At 32.5% G+C, this 20,069-nt stretch overlaps 1 protein-coding gene across 4 annotated transcripts in view; it reads left to right on the top strand.

Annotated features, from left to right (window-relative positions):
* mol (dual oxidase maturation factor 1 mol) overlaps nt 1-20,069 on the top strand; it is a 74,143-nt gene that overhangs the window by 53,453 nt on the left and 621 nt on the right. Inside the window, exons 1-8 of one of the 4 annotated variants that reach the window (XM_077442418.1) lie at nt 770-1,135; nt 9,461-9,651; nt 10,839-10,896; nt 15,770-15,904; nt 17,764-17,986; nt 19,083-19,294; nt 19,382-19,574; nt 19,702-20,015. In XM_077442418.1, coding sequence (XP_077298544.1) covers nt 9,487-9,651; nt 10,839-10,896; nt 15,770-15,904; nt 17,764-17,986; nt 19,083-19,294; nt 19,382-19,574; nt 19,702-20,015 — 1,300 coding nt within the window. In that variant the 5' untranslated portion in view covers nt 770-1,135; nt 9,461-9,486. Of the gene's footprint in view, nt 1-769; nt 1,136-9,460; nt 9,652-10,838; nt 10,897-15,769; nt 15,905-17,763; nt 17,987-19,082; nt 19,295-19,381; nt 19,575-19,701; nt 20,020-20,069 lie in introns of those variants that run through there. The other 3 variants (XM_077442415.1, XM_077442419.1, XM_077442417.1) reach the window with 3 other exon arrangements.

Genomic DNA, 20,069 nt, shown 5'->3' with positions numbered 1-20,069 from the left:
TGCAAAATCATTATATTTTCCAAGCCATAAATAATTATAATAATCTCCCTTCTGAATTGCGCTGTATTGTTAACCAAACAGAACAAGTAAAAAAAATTAAACACTTTTTCAAAAAAAATTTTAATGTAATTTTTATATAAAAAATATTATAATAGATTTTAAGAATTTATAATAGAATCGTAGCTCCCTTATCAGGCACAAGAGCTACTCTTATCTGATAAGGAATACATGTCCAACTTTGAAATAAACATTATATCCTGTAAATATATGTATATGAATAAAAATAAATAAAAAAATATATATATCATGATATCCAACCTCCTACGAGGAGAGGAATAAAAAAAAAGAAGAAGAAACATATCTGAGAAACCTTTTCTGAACTCTCTCGATTCTCAAAGTAGAGGGTAGTCGAAGTAATCCGCATTTGGGGAGTAAAAATATTCTGAAAATGACACAGATTTAAATCATGTCACGCTGAAATATCACCATTAGGATAACAGAAAATCGTTCCATTGGATGTCTGCATCAACAGATTACTATAAAATTTTCCGAATCGAGAAATGCTGATGTTCTGAAAATTTGTAAACGTATAAATTAGGATTGAGAGGAGTGTAGTGAGTGGAGTGGAAAGGTAGACAAAGAAAAGTACGGTGGTATTAAAGGGATGTAGTGGTATGAGGAAAAGCTCGGTGGGGGTTTCAGCCAAGAGGGTGACCTTGCCTTAGCGGTTCCTCAAGTGTGGTTCGCGACGACAAGGCGGGCCCGGGCCAGTGTTAAACGGATGACCGCGGCGGTCACAACTCCGTCTCGCAACAACACCAACACCTCTACATCTACACCTACACCTACACCTATACTTACACTTACACTTACACCATGGACAAACACTTGACCGACACACTTGCTTATTGTTACAACCACCATCATACGCCATCATATTCCATCCATCAAATCTAATCGGTACATACTATATACACCAAAAAGTGAACGACTATTTCGAATCGGAACCGTAACCGGAACCGGAAGTGATATTTATTATAAATCCACACTCTATTAAGATATTTGACCAACGACAATAGTGGTGTGTATGTGTGTGTGCTAGTGAGTGTGTGCTTCGATTTTATTTTTATTCTAAGTGAGTACACAATTTTTTTTTTTTATATATATAAATCATGCATTTTGTTCAATAAAATTATTGCAATTTATGTAAGATATATGTACAACAATGTTGAATTAGCAGTTTTTAAGTGGTAATTTGTAAATAAAATGGCTTTAACCGAGTGCATCAATAAGTAACTTCAAATGTTTTTGGTCAGTAATCATCATATCGTGCATTTAGAAGCATCGAAATTAAACAAACGGACAGTACATTCGAGTGAGTTATTATAACATTATGAATGGTTAGTTTTACATATATGTACATATGTACTGCTATATAGATTGGTCAGTACAAATTTTGTATTTAACTTAAGTCAGTACTAAATGGTTAGTATATTTTCAAAATGTAATGAAGTTCTATTCAAACTAATAAATTTTTGATTTTTTGAAGCCGAAAACAAATGAACAATTTTAAATTTTATACAAAAAAAAAATTTAATGAATCCAATGACAAAATTATTTGCCTGAATATTTAGTCATAACTAGCTTATTAATTATAAATGATCTTTTTAATATTTTAATTATTTTATCTGAAGCTCATTTATAATAACTAATTTAATTTGTCACATAGAATTGTCGTTGTAAACTTTTTTCGACGATTAGCAAAGCTCGAATAGAACACTAATGTAATGTAATAGTGGGTTGCAAATTACATTATGGATTTACAAAACGATAAATCTATCAAAAGCGTGTAGATAATAAATTCAGTTTTAGAAGCTGGCGGCGCCTATTTTATTTATAACTAAATTCAATATTTAATAATTGAATATGCATAACAAATTCGTTGTACGTACTATGTGCCTACCTACTAGTAGAAGAAAAAAAAACTGCCATTGTTGAAAGCGTGTCGTAAATCATATAATTCGTAATATGAATTGGAGAAAAATAGTCTATAGTCTATAATAAATCAACGTTTATTTTAGTAAATTTAATGCGTATAACAAATTTGCATAACTTTTAACCGGTCGTCACACTCGGTTTTTCCATCCCGGATCTCCGACAAATCTCCGTTCATTTTAAATTTGTACATTTTTTTCCTTCATCTCCGCGTCTACTGCCTCCTCTTTTTTTCCGGTTGTTTTTGTTTTTTTTTATTTTTTGCTTCGCTTTGTAATTTTTTACGTCCATTGTTTCGGAAGATAGGAAAATGGCTACTGATTACTGCTATGCGAAGCGAACTCGTCAAGGACCACTCATCTTCTTTATAAATACGCAAATTGCCATGTAATTCCTTATTTTTTCTATATAATGATGTTGATGTACAATATGTAAAGAATCTTATTATTAATAATGTAACTTAGGTATGTACATATATAAATTCTTTGTGTATAGAAAAGTTAAACGTACAGTGAACTTCAATTAAATTCACATCATTATTAATTATGCTGAATTCCATCTTTTGCCTCATTTATTTTAAATTCATTTTATAAATATGTACATATAAAATGTTTTAATAAAAACTATTAAATTAAATTAAAATTAATTTTACTTACAATCAAAAATGATGTACATAAATATGATGTTACTTACAATCATATATGATTGTTATATAATATTACTGTATATATGTATGTATACAAACAATGATGTAAATGTTCTTTTAAATATAATATGATGAATATTAAATTAATACCTACTCGATGGAGTTTTGCAGAAACGAATTTCGACATAAAATAAAATCGATTTTATTTAAATAAGTGAATAATTTTTGACCGTTGGGTTTTTTTAACGTTGTTTATTCAAATTGATTTTTATAATACTTAAAATATATGTGTGCGTACTTCTAAATTTAATTACAAATTAAAATAAAATTCATTTTATCAAAAATAAAATTGTTACAAATATTTTTAATAGGGTGAATAATTTTGGTCCATCAAGTCGTATCGAATTGTCTTGTATATTAATTACAAAGCGGCACGATTCGTAAATGTATTAATTAATTTAAAAAAATGTATCCCATTGAACTTTAGAAGCGAATTCATGTAGATTCAGATCAATCTCTGTATGATTTCAAATAATTCATTAAGTTATTTTTACTAGCCTCTTCTTACTTCACTTTCGATTTTATCGTCTGACAAAATTTGGGTTCTTATCCGATCGTTTTCAAACTTTGCCATTTTGCTCGGTTTGGTCAATATATATGGAAATCAAGTCCGCCATTATTATTACTAGCCTCTTCTTATTGTAAAATGTTATCTCTCGTTTGTAATAAAAATAAGCATATATTTTCAAAATGGGGTGAAAACTTTTGGCCCCCTCTACATATGTATGTGCATATACATATGTATGTATATACATATGTACATACGTATGTGTAATATCGCACGTACAGAGATTCAATATCAACGGTGCAAACTTAAAAGCGAACAGTCAAGGTAACTAAATGAATCGTTAATTTGTAACATGTGACGTTTTTGGTTTCTTTTAGTTTTCGAATCATGAATTGAAACCGGCTAATTAGCATTTAATACTAACGCGATACTTGTAGTGTAGGTATACTAAATACATACATATATGAATAGGTATATATTTCGCGACCTCCGCAATACCAAAGCAAATAATTAGCGGATCGTGACTCGAATTCCACTCGTTTTTAAGGAAGTAATCAAACCCCAAATGTATAATACTATACAATGTAGGTTTTTTTTTTCTCGACGTTATATTACATTTTAGTGCACATCTTCAAGGTGCTCGTAGATCGAGTGAATCGATGGAGAATTATCTCGATTTAAAATTTATAGATGGTTGTTTCTTGTAATAATTGTGTGGTCGTGTTGTTTGCAGTTGGCACGCACAGACAATCACACAATAATGACAGATCAAAACCCTGCAAATAATTGGTACGTTGTCCTTTGAAACACACCGTACTTGTAATCGCCGGTTATATCATCGCCGTAATATCATATTGCATTTATGCGATAATAAACCTAGACAGATTGTTTTTAACATCTTCATCGTGCGAAATATGTTTGTTCCTGTTCAATATAATGCTATCTGAGGCAAATAATGCCTACTTTATCATAATAAAATTTAAAAAAAAACACACACATTAACAGCATGTCAATTTAATTTACACCCATAGAAGGCACAGTATTATATAAAGAATTTGTCTATTATTTTTTTTTTCTGAAAAAGCTACCACTAACAAACAGGAAAAATAAATATGTTATTGCCATGGATACAGAATAGAAAAACTAGCTGAGATGAAGCAATAAATACTATTTATTTATTTTTAGAAGCTTTTTTATGAGCTTCACTCTGTTATTTATAGTAAACTAGTGGTTTTGCCCGCTTTGCTCGGTATTTTTTATATAAACCGCTTAAACCTGACTAATCTTATAGTTAAAGAGCGGACCCAGAGCGCGCTGTTCATTGTTCACATGTTGTAAATGCATTGTTAAAGGTTTGCCGAACCTTTTTTACAAAGCATTTACAATAATGGAACAATAGACGGCGCGCTTCCGGTCCTACCTCTATTTATAGTAAACCTTTTATTAAATTTATTTGAATAGCTTTATTTTATATAAATTTATTTGAATATTCATTTTTTTATTAAATTGACTGTCACGAACAAACAAACATATATACAAAGTCTCTTTCGAAATTATATGTATACCAGAATCTGGCGCCTGCGCCCTCGGCGAATTTATTTGAATCGAAAAGAAAATATATTTTCATAGACACTTACCTGTTTACAAAGTTCCCAACGACAGTTATAAAAAAAAATATATATATACATATATATATACAAACTCTCCTTTGAAATTATATATTAGATACACTGTTCATTAACTTCAACATACAGTATGTATTTCAATATTTTTTTATAACCACGAAAGATGTGTTAGACTCACTAAAGAGCACCGTGACGTTTTTTCATGGTAGAAATATGGTAGAAATAAATAATATGGTAGAAATATGTTTTTGTTTTCGAGCAATTAGCATTCGATGAACCCTTATTTCGAGCGATTGATTTCGTGTAATTTTCTGGATACCCTTGGAAGATCTCATATGTTTTTTCCAGGAAACAGGGCGTTTTGGGTCTATTTTCCAGGAAACAGGACAACCTACAAAGCTAAAGAGCATAAAAAAAAGGTTCATCATAAAAATGAATAAAACACCGTGAACAACGAACTGCGCAAAGTTGGTCCGCTCTTTACTATTATGAGATGAATGAACCGAGTTTTAAAATGCGTAGAAATTGCTAGACGAGTTAAATTGCTAGAGAGAATAATATAAGTGTGTTGAACTCCAAATGATATTGATGAAACAAATTCAAATCTTATATTACCTATTTTGATTTTTTTTATTTGTATCAAATTTCAATAAATCTATAAATTGGAGCTAAAATTGATATTTGATATGTTATATACATATTTATATAATAACTAGTGTTGTTCCCGATGAAATATCATCGCATGGGTTATGGCATATTAAGTTATTAAATTTAAAAAAATTAAAAGAAATGTGTCGGTGCTGTGTTCGATCCGCACGCGGTCGTATTTTTTTCACATATCTTTTAAATATATTTAATTTAATATGAAGAAAAAGACTACCTACTAAAAACTATATACAATATAAAACACCAATAGAAAAATTAATTAATCAATTAAATAAATTCTCAATAGATGGCGCTAAATGCTCAGAGACTTAGCGCCGTCTATTAGCGTAGAGAAAACATTGGTAATACACAGTATATATAGAAGTGTTTTTTTTATTTCGATATCATATTCGTACATTTTGTTGGCAGTAGTTTAGCCGTGACGCACAAATGTATGTCGAATTGAAACGACTATTTAGTACGGCGAGCGTTATCTCAGATACACACACAGACAGACAGAATAGCGATATTATATCGTTGAAGGTCAAAAATGTACTTTGAATTATAGTTTATCTATTTTAGATCGAATTCTTATGAATTAATGAAATATACAATAATAAATTCAATATTCTTTTGAATCGGAGCATGTTTAGTATTATACAATTTTTTTCACTTTCGATAGCAACATTCTCGTAAAGATACATAAATGTAAGAAAATCTACTCAAAATAAAATGTTAATAAGTTATTTCACGGCATAAAAAGTAACATTATTATATTATAATAGGTTTATGTGTATCAACATATACATATGTATGTATAACTTTTATATTGTATTATTTATTTCATGTATATATGTACATATGTTCAATAGTAAAATGTTAAAAATTCAGTGGAAAAGGTTTTTTGCCATTCTCAAAGACTAGACAAATATGTCAAAATTGACATTTTCACTACATTAGTGAATGTTTGTTATTTATATTTTGATATATGTATGTACGTATAATATAATACACCGGCCAATACCCATGCGAATATGAAATAAATAGCTTTTGTCAAAATTTTACTTGTAACACGACAAGGATACACAAACACGCCGCGAAATTTATGCTTGTGCAAAAGCTAGAACCGAAATCGTGTTTTGCAGATTTATTTACGAATACGCAGCATTCTGATTCCCAAACGTTTTCGTACTATCATCATAAATCTTCTGACGTGCAATTCGAATTGAAAATCACTATACTATAGGTATATTATGCACTAGAAGTCATAAACGGATTCTGATCTGATGACACTGCTATATAAAATACAATACTTATTCATTGTGACCTTTGCAAAAAAAAATTTTCCAAGTAGAGCAATGTCTACAAACAATAAAGAATTTGTATTTGTATGTATAAATTTTGACTTGTCCTTAATTTACGGCTGTAAAAGTGCATTAGTGGCAGATGTAATCAATCAAGCGTTGTAAACGCAAACAAATGTAAATGTCAATTACACGTAGTACAAAGAAATTCGCTCTCATTTAAATATCATCCATTGAAGGTGTTTTCAATTTCGACGGCAAAATTTATGACATACATATGTGTACGCGCAGTAAAAAGTCGATTTTGAAGGAAAATTGTTGGAAAAATCACGGAAATTGTGTGATGCAGTAATAAACGATATTGCCAAGACCTTTAAAGCAGAGCAATAAGGTCAAAACCGAACAACGCCTCGGGCCAAATCGACATTAGCGAGCAACATTATATTATACAAACTCTCATGTGTGTGTAGAATTTTATTACCTACATACATATATAGGCATCTAACAACTACGTGTACCTACATATGTACCTATAATAAAGTTTATTCAATTTATGTCTTGAAAATCTTAGCAACGTGTGAAATAATGTATGGAAGCACAAACATACATATCTGTGTTTTATTTCGGACTAGTTGAATGACACAATATTAGCATGCAATTCCCGTTCCCGTTTCAAGTGATGATTGGAGCTCAACTAACGTCTCCTCAAAGCCATGTCGTCATAACTGGTAACGTGGTTACTAACGAATACATTTTCTTCACTACACAATGGCGCTTCAAACTTTCCCGTCGGTAAAATCGTAATTTCGAATATTATTATTAAGAGGTTTTTCCACAGTAAGCTTCCCGGACATGCATACAACAAATTCTGAAAGTTCCATCGTAATCGGTTGAGTGGTTTAGGAGCTTATACGAGACAAACAGACATTCAATTTTACGTGCTACTTTAGTATGCGGTCTACCTTCACATATCTACTTTAGTATGTGATCTACCTTCACGTTTTTACTTTAATATGCGGTCTCACTGTCTAAGTTCTCGCGTGTGACACTGAGACTGAATAATACCGACCTTAACAACCTAATCTTAAATTAATAGGGCCAACCTTAACTTAACCTAACGTATCCTGACCCTTAAATAAATAGGTGTTGGCTGTTAAGATATGTTTTTTTTTTAAGTTTTATTTCATCAATATTTTCACAAAAACAATATATCTTAGCAGCCAACACCTATTTATTTAAGGGTCAGGATAGGTTAGGTTAAGTTAAGGTTGGCCTTATTCATTTTAGATTTGGTTAAGAGATATGTATCTTCTGACGATATTTTGATAGAAACATTATGGGGCGGCAAGAAAAAACAAAAATTTCGTTGCTACGATACAAATATAAAAAAAAAGTAAAAATAGTCGACTGCGATTCAAATATAGATCACATGCCTTAGCATTTAAAAGTCTACCTTAGTAGACATATATATATATATAGATTAAGTTTAAATTGTATAATTTAAACTTAATTTATCGTATCTTTTATAATATACATATACATATATATTATATACATACATACTTTGTTTTCTTTATATGTTTTTAGTTTAAAAATGAAAGCATTGAGAATACTTCTTTTACAAAATCCAAATATGTATGTATAAACAATACAAATGTTTGTATATCTCTTCCATTTGAAAGTATTATTTCATTTGCAAAAACCAAATTCTCGAGTTGTTTGTCCAAAAATAACAAATGAATTATTTATTATTTTCATTCATTATTCATTATTTTTACACGTGAGAATGTAATAATTTAGCATATAAACTACAACTCAATTAAAAATTTATTAATACAGGTTTTTTAAATTGGTTCCCAACCAAAAGTTCTGTAAATAAATGACGATTTTTAAGTCCTTATGGTTTCAATTATTCTAAAATTACACAGAACGAATGTTATGTATATTTATTTGAATTTGTAAAAAATCGGTGCAAATTCAATTGAACCCGAACGTAAATTTATGTAAAATCGGCTAATTTGTCGATGAATAGATAGGCAATACGTCCAAGTGTGATTCTTAATATAAAATTTTGGCGGAATAGCATTTAGGATTGAAAATTTCCGCGTTTGAAATGTGAAAACGGACGTGGAGCGTGAAGGCCGCTCGAAAGGTGTATTTATTTTGTATTATGTATATTATATTATATATCCACCGCCTACGTGTGAGTGTTTCTCTATCGAAAATCTCGGATTAAAAGCTGGTTTTGAGTCGAGTGTCCGCATCCAGGATATGAAACGGATCTCCTTGAACGGAAAGCAGTTTGAGAAGTGTCGGTTTACAAGTACATATATATGTATGTATCATGCCAGTTTTCAGAGACACCTTGAGACGTATCCGTATTTGTAATCCATACGGTTGAAATCGAATGTGTTAACTGATATCTGATTGTTCTAAAAAGAAGAAAATCCGTTTTCACTTCATGATCACGATTATACATGCTATCAGATATTCTCGTATCTGATAAGCATCGTTCTAATTGAATTTGGAAGCTGTTCGTCGATTCTATTGTTCGCTCGCTAATGGATTGCGTTTCGACATTCGCTCGTGGTCGAATTGATTTCCGCCTGTTGACCCATTCATTATACATACATGTGTACTACTAGTAATTAATTGTATTGTTTTCATTGTGTTTCAGGGGGTGTAAAATAGGGTGCAGTCACGATGCGAGGTTGGTTCGACGCTTTTAGAAGTGACGGTGGACCAACACTTTATAGTTTCAATAATAGAACACCAGTCACCGGCGATGTCAGCATCATTACATTGTATGTTGTTTTCGCCACTCTCTACTTTGCCTTCCTAGTCATCTTTCCAGGCATAAGAAAGGAGGTAAGTTCTTCTCTTCTTCATTATACATAGGTATTATAATAATTACAAACAACAATGAGTTAACTGTATATATAGCAGTGCCAGCCTTACACCCAATGGCGCCCTCGGGCATTTTTTTCTAAACATTCTTAGAAAAAAATTTCGCATTTGGCGCTCTAATCTAAAATTTTGTATGGCTTTTGGCGCTCTAATTTTAAAATTTAAAGCGCCTTTGACGCATCGAACGGCGCCCTAACTTATTTGGCGCCCTCGGGTGCCACCCGACCCAGCCCCCCCCTAAAACCAGCACTAATGTATTGGTATATATTACATATGATACAGATCTATAAAATATATGAAAAATATTTTAAATAATGTAATGATCATATTATATTATATAATGGGATATTTCAGTAGCAATCCTTAACTCAACAATTGAACAGTTTAATATTTTGACATGACGAGATAGCTATAGTACATATACTTACTATTGATATTTTCATTCCATGCTCCATGCCATATTTTTCTTATAGTAAAATATATCTAATTTTAAATAATGATAACAAAAAAAAATAAATTTAACAATACCTCAAGTTATATTTTAAATAAAATGAGTTACATACTTGTTGCCAGTTCGGTTCTTTTATGTACATACATACATATATTGCAAGGTTTCACGGGTTCGATTCCCACTAGAGTCTCGTTGTTTGCCAGACCTTGGTTTCTTATCAGAATTTGGCAATTTTTCTGATTTTCATAGAAATGGTTCCTGTAAAATTCGGCTTTTCCTCTCCAACTTTCTATTGCAAACCTTGAAATATTGTTATATCTCAGGTTTCGCCAGATTTCTCTCCGTAGATGTCTCTGTGAATGTTTATTGAATGTAAAAATTCGTATTGTTACATGAAAAATGTTATTGATCGTATTGTATACGATGATTGTAATATCTGACCGTAGATGTCCGGTATTGTTTCGGTTTAATGTAATAATTATGTATGTATTTAATATACATATGTATGTATGTAATATATTATTTCTCGAGTCTTAATCTGTTTAGCACACTTGACGCTTTGGAGCATGTATAATTGAAAAAAAAATACTTATATATATATTATAATTTCATAATAAACAAAAAAGAATAATTATAATAAAATAGTATATAATATACACATAAAAGAATAATTATGTCATAATAATTTTAATTTCAGAGGTTTACTACATTTTCAACAGTCACCCTTAGTTTGTTCGTCGGAACCGTAATTTTAGGTATGTACAATGTTTATATAAATAAAAGCTAGTATAAAATTCCACATGAATTTATCACATTACACAGACATCATTTGCCATGATCTTGAGAGAGCTCATGAGTCCAGGAAGTGAACGCTCAAATGCGTCGTAGAGCAACACATTGTTTTTTCGCCATTAAAATATGCACGTACATATGAATGTACTTACATAATGCACATATAATTAAATGTGACGCATGTTTTACGATAATTTGTTTTTGAAAGTCATACTTATAATAAATTTTTAAAAATTATTGCATTCTCATAATAAATTCGCACGAGTCATTAGCGTAACAGTAAATTGTTGTAATGCCGAACGGTTTTGTTGAAAAGTGTAACATAATTTAATATTATTAAATATCTAGCAAATTGATATTGTGAAAAAGCATGTTCTATTTAACATTTCAACCGATTTTATATTGCTATAACATTCACTTGGGTATTTACCTAATCAAAACTTACATTAAAACATAGCTCGCTGCTCATATTGATGCTGTCAAAATAGTTTTAATCTTATTTGGTAGGACGCTTTGCTGTGAAGTTTGCATAACGTCACACATATGGAATATGTCTTTTAAAAAGTGAGCTAATTAAAGAAACTTGTTGAGTTAAAAGTTCATGTCGGTGGTAATTGGTTATAATGAGTATGTATTTTGTAAATATGTAGATATATTATATTTTATAAGAACATACTGATTCTTATAATGTGATGTCACTTATTCTTGCTTTAAAAGAAAATGATGCATGAATTAAATTACACCATACTCCACTGTGTTTGAATAAAATTGAAAATTTTCAAATCAACAATATTGATTGATGATACCAAGTGCATAGAAAATCTGAAATATTTCCTTTCAAATTTTCTTTATTTGTCCAATCTTTATCATTCTATTTACAACCGGGTAATTTTTCCAGAGAATATTTATGATTTGATTAATCTTCATTTATGTAGAACTAATTATTATGTTTCACTTAATTTGTTTCCATATGAAAATTTGTATTTATGTATGTATAAATACAACACACAAAAAAGGCGACAAAAGCGATATCAAGAACTACCGACCCATTAGTTTACTTTCAGCGGTCTACAAGCTCTTCACGAAGGTTATTACAGAAAGGCTGAAGAATATCCTCGACGAGAACCAACCTATAGAGCAGGCAGGGTTTAGGGCAAATTTCAGCACAATGGACCACCTCCAAGTAGTTGGCGAACTAATCGAGCGCGCCAACGAATATCAACGGCCATTGTGCCTAGGTTTCGTCGGTTATGAGAAAGCCTTCGATACAGTTAGTCATAATGCAGTACTTAACGCTCTAAAAACACAGGGAGTGCCGGAACCCTATGTGGGACTGTTAGCTGCAATATATAAGAATGCCACAGCTTCGGTTAAAATTTTTTCAGGTACAGATAGATTTAGCATAGGAAAAGGAGTAAGACAAGGAGATACAATCTCGCCCAAGTTATTCAACGCGGTGCTTGGGGGAGTTTTCAGGAACTTGGATTGGGATACAGCCGGAGTAAGCATCAATGGTCGCTTCTTGAGTCACCTTCGGTTCGCAGACGATATAATTTTAGTAGCTCGTGATTCAGCTGACCTACTTATCAGACTAACACAGCTGGACAGGGAAAGTAGAAAAGTAGGATTAAAAATTAACGTAGATAAGACTAAACTAATGTTCAATAGTTATTGCATGCCTGATAGCATCCCCTTAGATGATAAACCAGTAGAAGTAGTAAATAATTATTTATATTTAGGTCAAATAATTGACATGTCTGGTAGTAAAGATGAAGAGATAAAGAGACGTATGAAATTAGGATGGAGTGCATTTGGACGGATGAATGCTGTTTTTAAATCAAAAATGCCACTCTGCCTGAAGAAAAGGATCTTTGATCAATGCGTTTTGCCAGTGATGACGTATGGATGTGAAACTTGGACACTGAACGCCAAGATGCTAAATAAAATCCAATGCACTCAAAGAAGTATGGAACGCTGTATGCTTAGCATAACGAGGAAATACAGAAAGCGGAACACGTGGGTGAGAAGTATGACAAGGGTAGTGGACATAGTGGATAGAGTAAAGAGATTGAAATGGCAATGGGCGGGTCACGTAGCTAGGAGGATGGACGAAAGGTGGACAAAAGAAGTGCTTGAATGGTACCCGAGAGAAGGCAAAAGAGTAAAAGGAAGACCGCAAGGAAGATGGGTGAACGAAATTAGAAAAATGTGCGGAATGAGATGGATGAGTGTTGCGCAAAACAGAGACGAGTGGAAGCGTGTTGGAGAAGCCTTCATCCAGCAGTGGATGGCGAATGGCTGTAAATGATGATGATGATGAAATACAACAAAAAAAGAGTTTATTATCAAATTAAAACTAAATATTAAAGTGAAAATGATAACGATATACATATATATATATTAGCAGGTATCATAACGTATCTAAGATATTATACATAGTCATATTTTAAGACGATTTTTTTAATATGTACCTTATAATCAACACATACATATACAATTAATATTTCATACTGTTTAACGACTTTAAGTATATACAACGTATCAAATTTGTTTTAAATAATTGACACAATATTTTATATAAGAGTAAATAAATCAAATTATTTAAACCGTAATACATGTGTGTACCCAACAGATTAATAAAAGTAAAGTTGAATAGACCACGATTGAACAGCTGCTTGATATAATACATAGCCCGAGGGTTTGTCTGCTTTTCCGCTTCATACCGACTCTTACCAGCTATTTATTGCCAACGGCAAGGCTGTCTTTTTTACCACTAGACAGATTCGTATCATAATACACAGACACAATAGAGAAACTTATCATAATTGAACTTCCTGAAAACTCTTCAAAAAGGATGATTCCATTCCTGCGAATAATTGATTTATTTATTCAACCAAAAAAAATTAAAAACAATTTTAAAAAACCATGAAAACGTAATCAGTGATAGATACTAAATACTAATCAGTCAAAATCTCAAATTTGAATTTTTTTAAATTCACAATACTTTAATATTTATCTATTAATATTTAGAACGTATAATATATATGTTAAAAATAAATTATTATTATTATTATAAGAAGTAAATAAAATATAAATATATTCATAGCATATGTAAATATTTATTCAGGGAAGTACAGTCAGAACCAATATATGTTTTATTACAATGCTGGTTGACAAAGCAAAATATCACCTGTCAGGTCAAAGTAGAAGAAAGCAGACCAGATATTTGTCACATTCATTCTAATTTCTCAATTGGCCATTATAACTGTTTAAACAAAAGAATCAGCTTCTAACAGAGATGAAGCACGTGTCGTGTCGGTGATTGAGGACATGATTGAAGTTCGATTATAGCGGGTATCTGATGATGATCATGTCATGTCGTGGCGACACGGCAACCGAATCAACGTCCGCTGAATAATCGATGAGACGGAAGGAAGGATATCGATTGTTCAGGTGAGCCTTGGCCCAGATACAATGATCATCGTCAATGTCCATTGTCTTTTACGGCAAACACGATCTTCTAATCTTCACTCTAATTACGCGCTCGCATTTTTTGACCATCTGATCCAAATGGAACGATCACGCAAAAACGACCGACACTCATGAAAATCTCCACCCCGAGGTCGTGTGATTCTGCAAAAAAACAATGCAGCATGATTTTCTCGTGTGTACGATATGATATTTAAAACTAAAAATAGCAATGTCAATATTGAGCACATAATAAATATAACAATGCTATTTTGTATTTGTCTACTTTTGGACTGCTTATACAATGTGATTTATCGATCGTAAATATTGCTAGCTGCCTATGTACGATTGTACTGAGATAAATTCAACCTAGTCTACTAGATAATTAGATAGATTATAAAAGTATTGTGGAGTTAAATGAATCATTTTAAGCTTAAATTTACAAAATATACATATAGATATGAATGTTGTTTTTAAACCAAAAATGCCACTCTGTCTGAAGAAAAAGATCTTCTATCAATGTATTTTGCCAGTGATGACGAATGGATGTGAAACTTGAACACTGAACGCCAAGATGCCACACAAAGTCCAATGCACTCAAAGAAGTATGTAACGCTGTATGCTAGGCATAACGAGAAAAGACCGGAAGCGGAACACGTGGGTGAGAAGTATGACAAGAGTAATGGACATAGTGGATAGAGTAAAGAGATTGAAATAGCAATGGGGGGGGGCAACGTGGATAGAAGAATGGACGAAAGGTGGACTAAAGAAGTGCTTGAATGGTACCCAAGAGAATGCAAAAGGGTAAAAGGAAGACCGCAGGGAAGATGGGTAGACGAAATTAGGAAAATGTGTGGGGTGAGATGGATGAGAGTTGCGCAAAACAGAGACAAATGGAAGCGTGCTGGAGAAGCCTTCATCCAGCAGTGGATGGTGAATGGATGTAGATGATGATGATGTAACTGAATGGATGTTTCATGTCTCAAAAATGTATCAATGAAACGAGCATAAAGTTTTTGTGTTTTAACATGAATTATTATATACTTACATACATACCTATATGTAAATGTATTTATTTGTTATTTGGTTTTAAAAACTAGCATACAAGTACATATGCCCGATATTTAGTAATTAGCAATGTCGATACATTATTATTACATTGTAAATACACACATTTTCACAGCACTTTTTTTAAATAATGATTTTAAAAATACATACATAATAGTTAGTCTATTAACTCTGATAATATACACACAAACAAATGTACATATATGCATGTAATACAAAAATGAAATCTGTGTATTTAAAAAAAACATTTGATAATATTTTTAATATAATATATTACATTTACATAAATTGTTGTTTCAGTGGCGAGACACGGTTCCGGATGGCACGTGGCCACAACAACTGTAGAATCTTCATACAGAGCCTTTTCTACAGAAAAGGTGTTTGCACGTGTCGGTGCATACATAGGATTAGATCATGTCAACGTCACTCTCTTAGGTAACTATCCTCTTTTCTCGCTACCTCATCAAACATATATTTATGTACTTGCACACTGGAAAACTGCATTTGTCATCGTTGCTATACGTACTAAATATTATTGGATTTGATCATTTCAATTAATCTGTCAGTAAGTAGGCACTTACTGAAATAAGTGGCACACGCGGAAGTCAACAATGTGCAATTTGTTCATTTCGATTAAATGCGAGTGTGCGTTTTTACACCATTCTGGGTGACATCACCGATTTCTACGTGACTCTGAAGTCTCTTCGTTGAACGTGAACGAACTCTACTAAACATTTCATTGAATAATAACAAGAAAAAAGCTATATATTTTCTAGCCAGAGAATTGATCTTCGATGACTTATTTCAGAATGTGTATTATTAATAAGTCAACTCACATGACATTAAAGTTTTTGTATTTTTCATAAGCCTCAACTAAAATCTAAGAACCTGTAATATTTTAGACCCCACTGATCCACTTATCATAAATTCAATATGTATGTATAATACATAATTTTTTTTCTGACAGACTTTTGAGATAAAAGCAAATTATAATTTGAGCAAATTTTCCTTTTTTTTTTTACAGCTTTGTGGAGTGTAGTTTAACTCAAAACGACAATCATAGAAAAACTACTACATATATTATTCAGCAAACAGATGTATTTTTTAATTATACATGTTATACATACATTGTACGTATGTGCGTACTTCTAATTATTCGTCCAGATTAGCTGATTTATTTTAATTCCAGTTTTTCACTACATTTGATTATCAATTTTATTATTTTTAAATTTTAAAATTTTAACAGAAATAGTAGCATAAATTACTTTGCCATTATTTTTTGTTTGTGGATTAAGGTGTTAATTGGAGCTACAGATGATTTCAAAGTGAGATTAAATTTGAAATTTGTGTGTGGTTTTATTAGTAAAAATGTATACAATTGTCAGTTAAAAAGCTATTTGACAATTTGTCACCGTGATGTATGTAGATATGTCGTAGTATTATATCACAATTCACAGCACAAATCTCGTGATAACATCATTCGTTCTCTTCAGTGTATAACAACTGATACAGGAGAGAGAGACTTGTGAAGTTGTTAAGTCAGAACGTGACCAGACTGGTAGGGCCGTAATCGGGTAAATTTCTAATGCAAATTTGCATTTGAAACGTTTCTGAAACGAGACTTGCACGTACACACACTTTACCAACTTACTATTATTTATTATTCATAGTTAGAGCGGAGTTAACAACCGACAATAGACGGCTGCTCTGCGCCAATTAATGATCTGCTGCACCGCTGAATGCAATTCTGTTCCGGTATCGTTTGCATAACATTTACTTCGAATTAAATTAAGTGGGCAGACAAGTGAACACTCCTTAAAACTAATACCTTTATAAAGATAATAATTTATCGCTATTAATATACATCTTTGGTTCAATGCACATAGTACATAGTGGTATTTATATAATACATATATAGATCTATCTATCTATCTAGTTATTTGTTGGCAGTGTCTCGTTGTCCGATTGCAACATTGCAGAAAAGATCGCAATGTGTGGAATGCTCGCGATTTAATTAAATTGCTCCCAGCCGATATTGTAGAGTCTGAACTACTTTTGAAAGTTGATACTTTTGTGGTAACGATTTTAGTAATGGATATCCGCCTTCTAGTCGGACATTCTCAAACTATACATAATATATAAACAGTAAACTACATAGGTACAGTGTGTCAATAAGAACAAAATATAATTTTTAAGTCTCTATTAGTTTGTTGGTAAACCTAGAAGAGCATTTTCAAAACAATGTGATTTCTCTATAGTAATTTTATTTTATATGTAATATTTGATAATTTCAGCAATTCCTAGATACAACTACACGCCTCCTCCAGATGTAGAATTCAACGAAAGATTCAACTGGTTGGAACCGGGGGGCATGGCAGCATCCTACGGAGCAGCACTCCGTCGTGGTCTGCCATTTCCTATCCTCACCGTAGCCGAATACCTATCTTTAGGACAAGAAGGCTTTGCTTGGGGCGGCCAGTACAGAGCGGCAGGCTATTACGCTGGAATACTCTTATGGTATAATAACTTAACCTTTATAGCCTTAACTGTATTTGCATTATACATATGTACATACATATACAAGCACTCTCATTAAACTGAAATACTCCATAGGTATATGCAAATGAATGTTAAATTGCTCTCGTTGGCATTTGATTAGACGAACATCCGTGCCTAATTCCCAGTGTTTCTAGCGAGTAAATCACAAACTCTTCGCGACCGGTCAATTACCAGCTAAATTTATAGCTCATTCTACTATTTATCACTCGTTCGACACTTGGATCTAATTTAACAACATCGATATAAATACTTACTGACATTGATGTACGTGTTCTCATGGTGTGCGTGTCAATGCTTGAGATACATAGTTAGATTATTATCTATAATACATATCCACAGCCATACAAATGCCCTGGTACATATGAATTCATCAATTGTCTACATGATGTTTGAAATAAATTAAAAAACATTATTTAAAAATTTAAAATTATTGTATGCACATATTATTGGTAAATATAATTTGAATCTACAATCTGTAATCAATTTCCAGTGGAAAGGATCGATTGATCTGTCGAGCAAGGCCGTCGATTAACCGTTTATTTAATATCGTTTATTTATTCTCCTCTATCTGATGTGATTATCTCACCGTTTTAACGATTAACAACCATAAATAAGCTACACTCCCAGAATATTTGCTTATTTTGTTGGATTGAAATATTTCTTATGTTTTTTATAATCTTATTTGTTTCATTTGTAATCATTAAATGTATGTATATTATAACTATCTAGTCATAACCACGTATTGGGGTATCCACAGTGACCTAATTTGAAAAATAATTGTGTCTGTAAATATATACTTATACATACACCGATTTTGACTGCTAATTTATTTACTGTGATTTCATAGTTGAACATAACCACCTGTAGCCATTAGACAAACGAAAACCCTGAGAACGGCCAAAGGTGAACGCTTTGAAATTTTCATATGAAAGATCTGGTCAACAGATCAGTTTTGAAACGTACCCGGCTTTTGTTACACGATCTCGCCTATATTACAACAAATAATGTTGTTATGTCGTTACACGCAATGATCTTAATTTTTGATAACTTTCAGGGTGTCTTTTGCGTCATGGCTGTTGATGAATCTGCTGGTGGTCGTCGTACCGAGATATGGCGGCTATCTTATGGTAGGAACCGGATGTTGGTTGTTGGCTTCTGCTCTCGGATATTGGGCTTTGTTGCCTGCTTGTCCACTGTCCGTTCAGTTGGAAGGTGGACGTCTGCTTTTCACCCTAGGCTGGTGCTTCTGGCTAGTGATCGTTGCAGGTATATGTACATTCTCGGACATCGTACTTACTTTTAGCGTACAAATTTGTATTATACAATAAATACATATTTTGTTTTGTTTGACAGGGTGTGGCTGTTTGTTAGCTGGTATAATAATTTCAGCCGTGGATTGGATGTACCCTCACCGTTTCTCTACGGTGATAGAAGTGGATTATGACACGCCGTACGATCGCCACGTAATCATCGAAGAAAGTCACGATACAAGGTTTAAAAAGAGAGGCAGCAAGGACGATCATAGTTTGGGATCTAGAATATTGAGGTGTGTTTGAGTTATAAAAGTGTTCCTAAAAAAATATTATAAAGTACACCGCTATGTAAATAAGTGTTTTTTTTTTATTAGGACATGTTTTCGTTAATTTAATTTTAATTATACATTAAATAAACAGGAGATTGTCATCAAAGACTCGAGATATGACGACGACGACGACGACAATGACGACGAGCGTCAACGAAACGAATAAGCCGAACCGCGGAGGCATCGATAACCGCGGCTATCAGATGGACGCCCCGAAGTCTCCGTGGCGCTTCGCCTTCAGAAAACAACCCTTCGTTCCTCCACCGTATGAAAGGAACGATTCGACGAGCAGCATCGCGTCCAGCATAGCACCGACGCCTCCTAAAATATCGCCTTTGGCTATGGAGCTTCAGGGTTTCAAGAAGGACACTCCGCCAGTACATAAAGAACTCACTAGGACTACTTGTCAGTCAGTGTAACCTCTGTTATACTTTTACTTACATATAAGCACTAAGCTAA

This window comes from Arctopsyche grandis, chromosome 12 (assembly GCF_051622035.1).
Source record: "Arctopsyche grandis isolate Sample6627 chromosome 12, ASM5162203v2, whole genome shotgun sequence".
NCBI classification, from domain to species: domain Eukaryota; kingdom Metazoa; phylum Arthropoda; class Insecta; order Trichoptera; family Hydropsychidae; genus Arctopsyche; species Arctopsyche grandis.
This window is presented reverse-complemented; position numbering and strand designations above follow the sequence as displayed.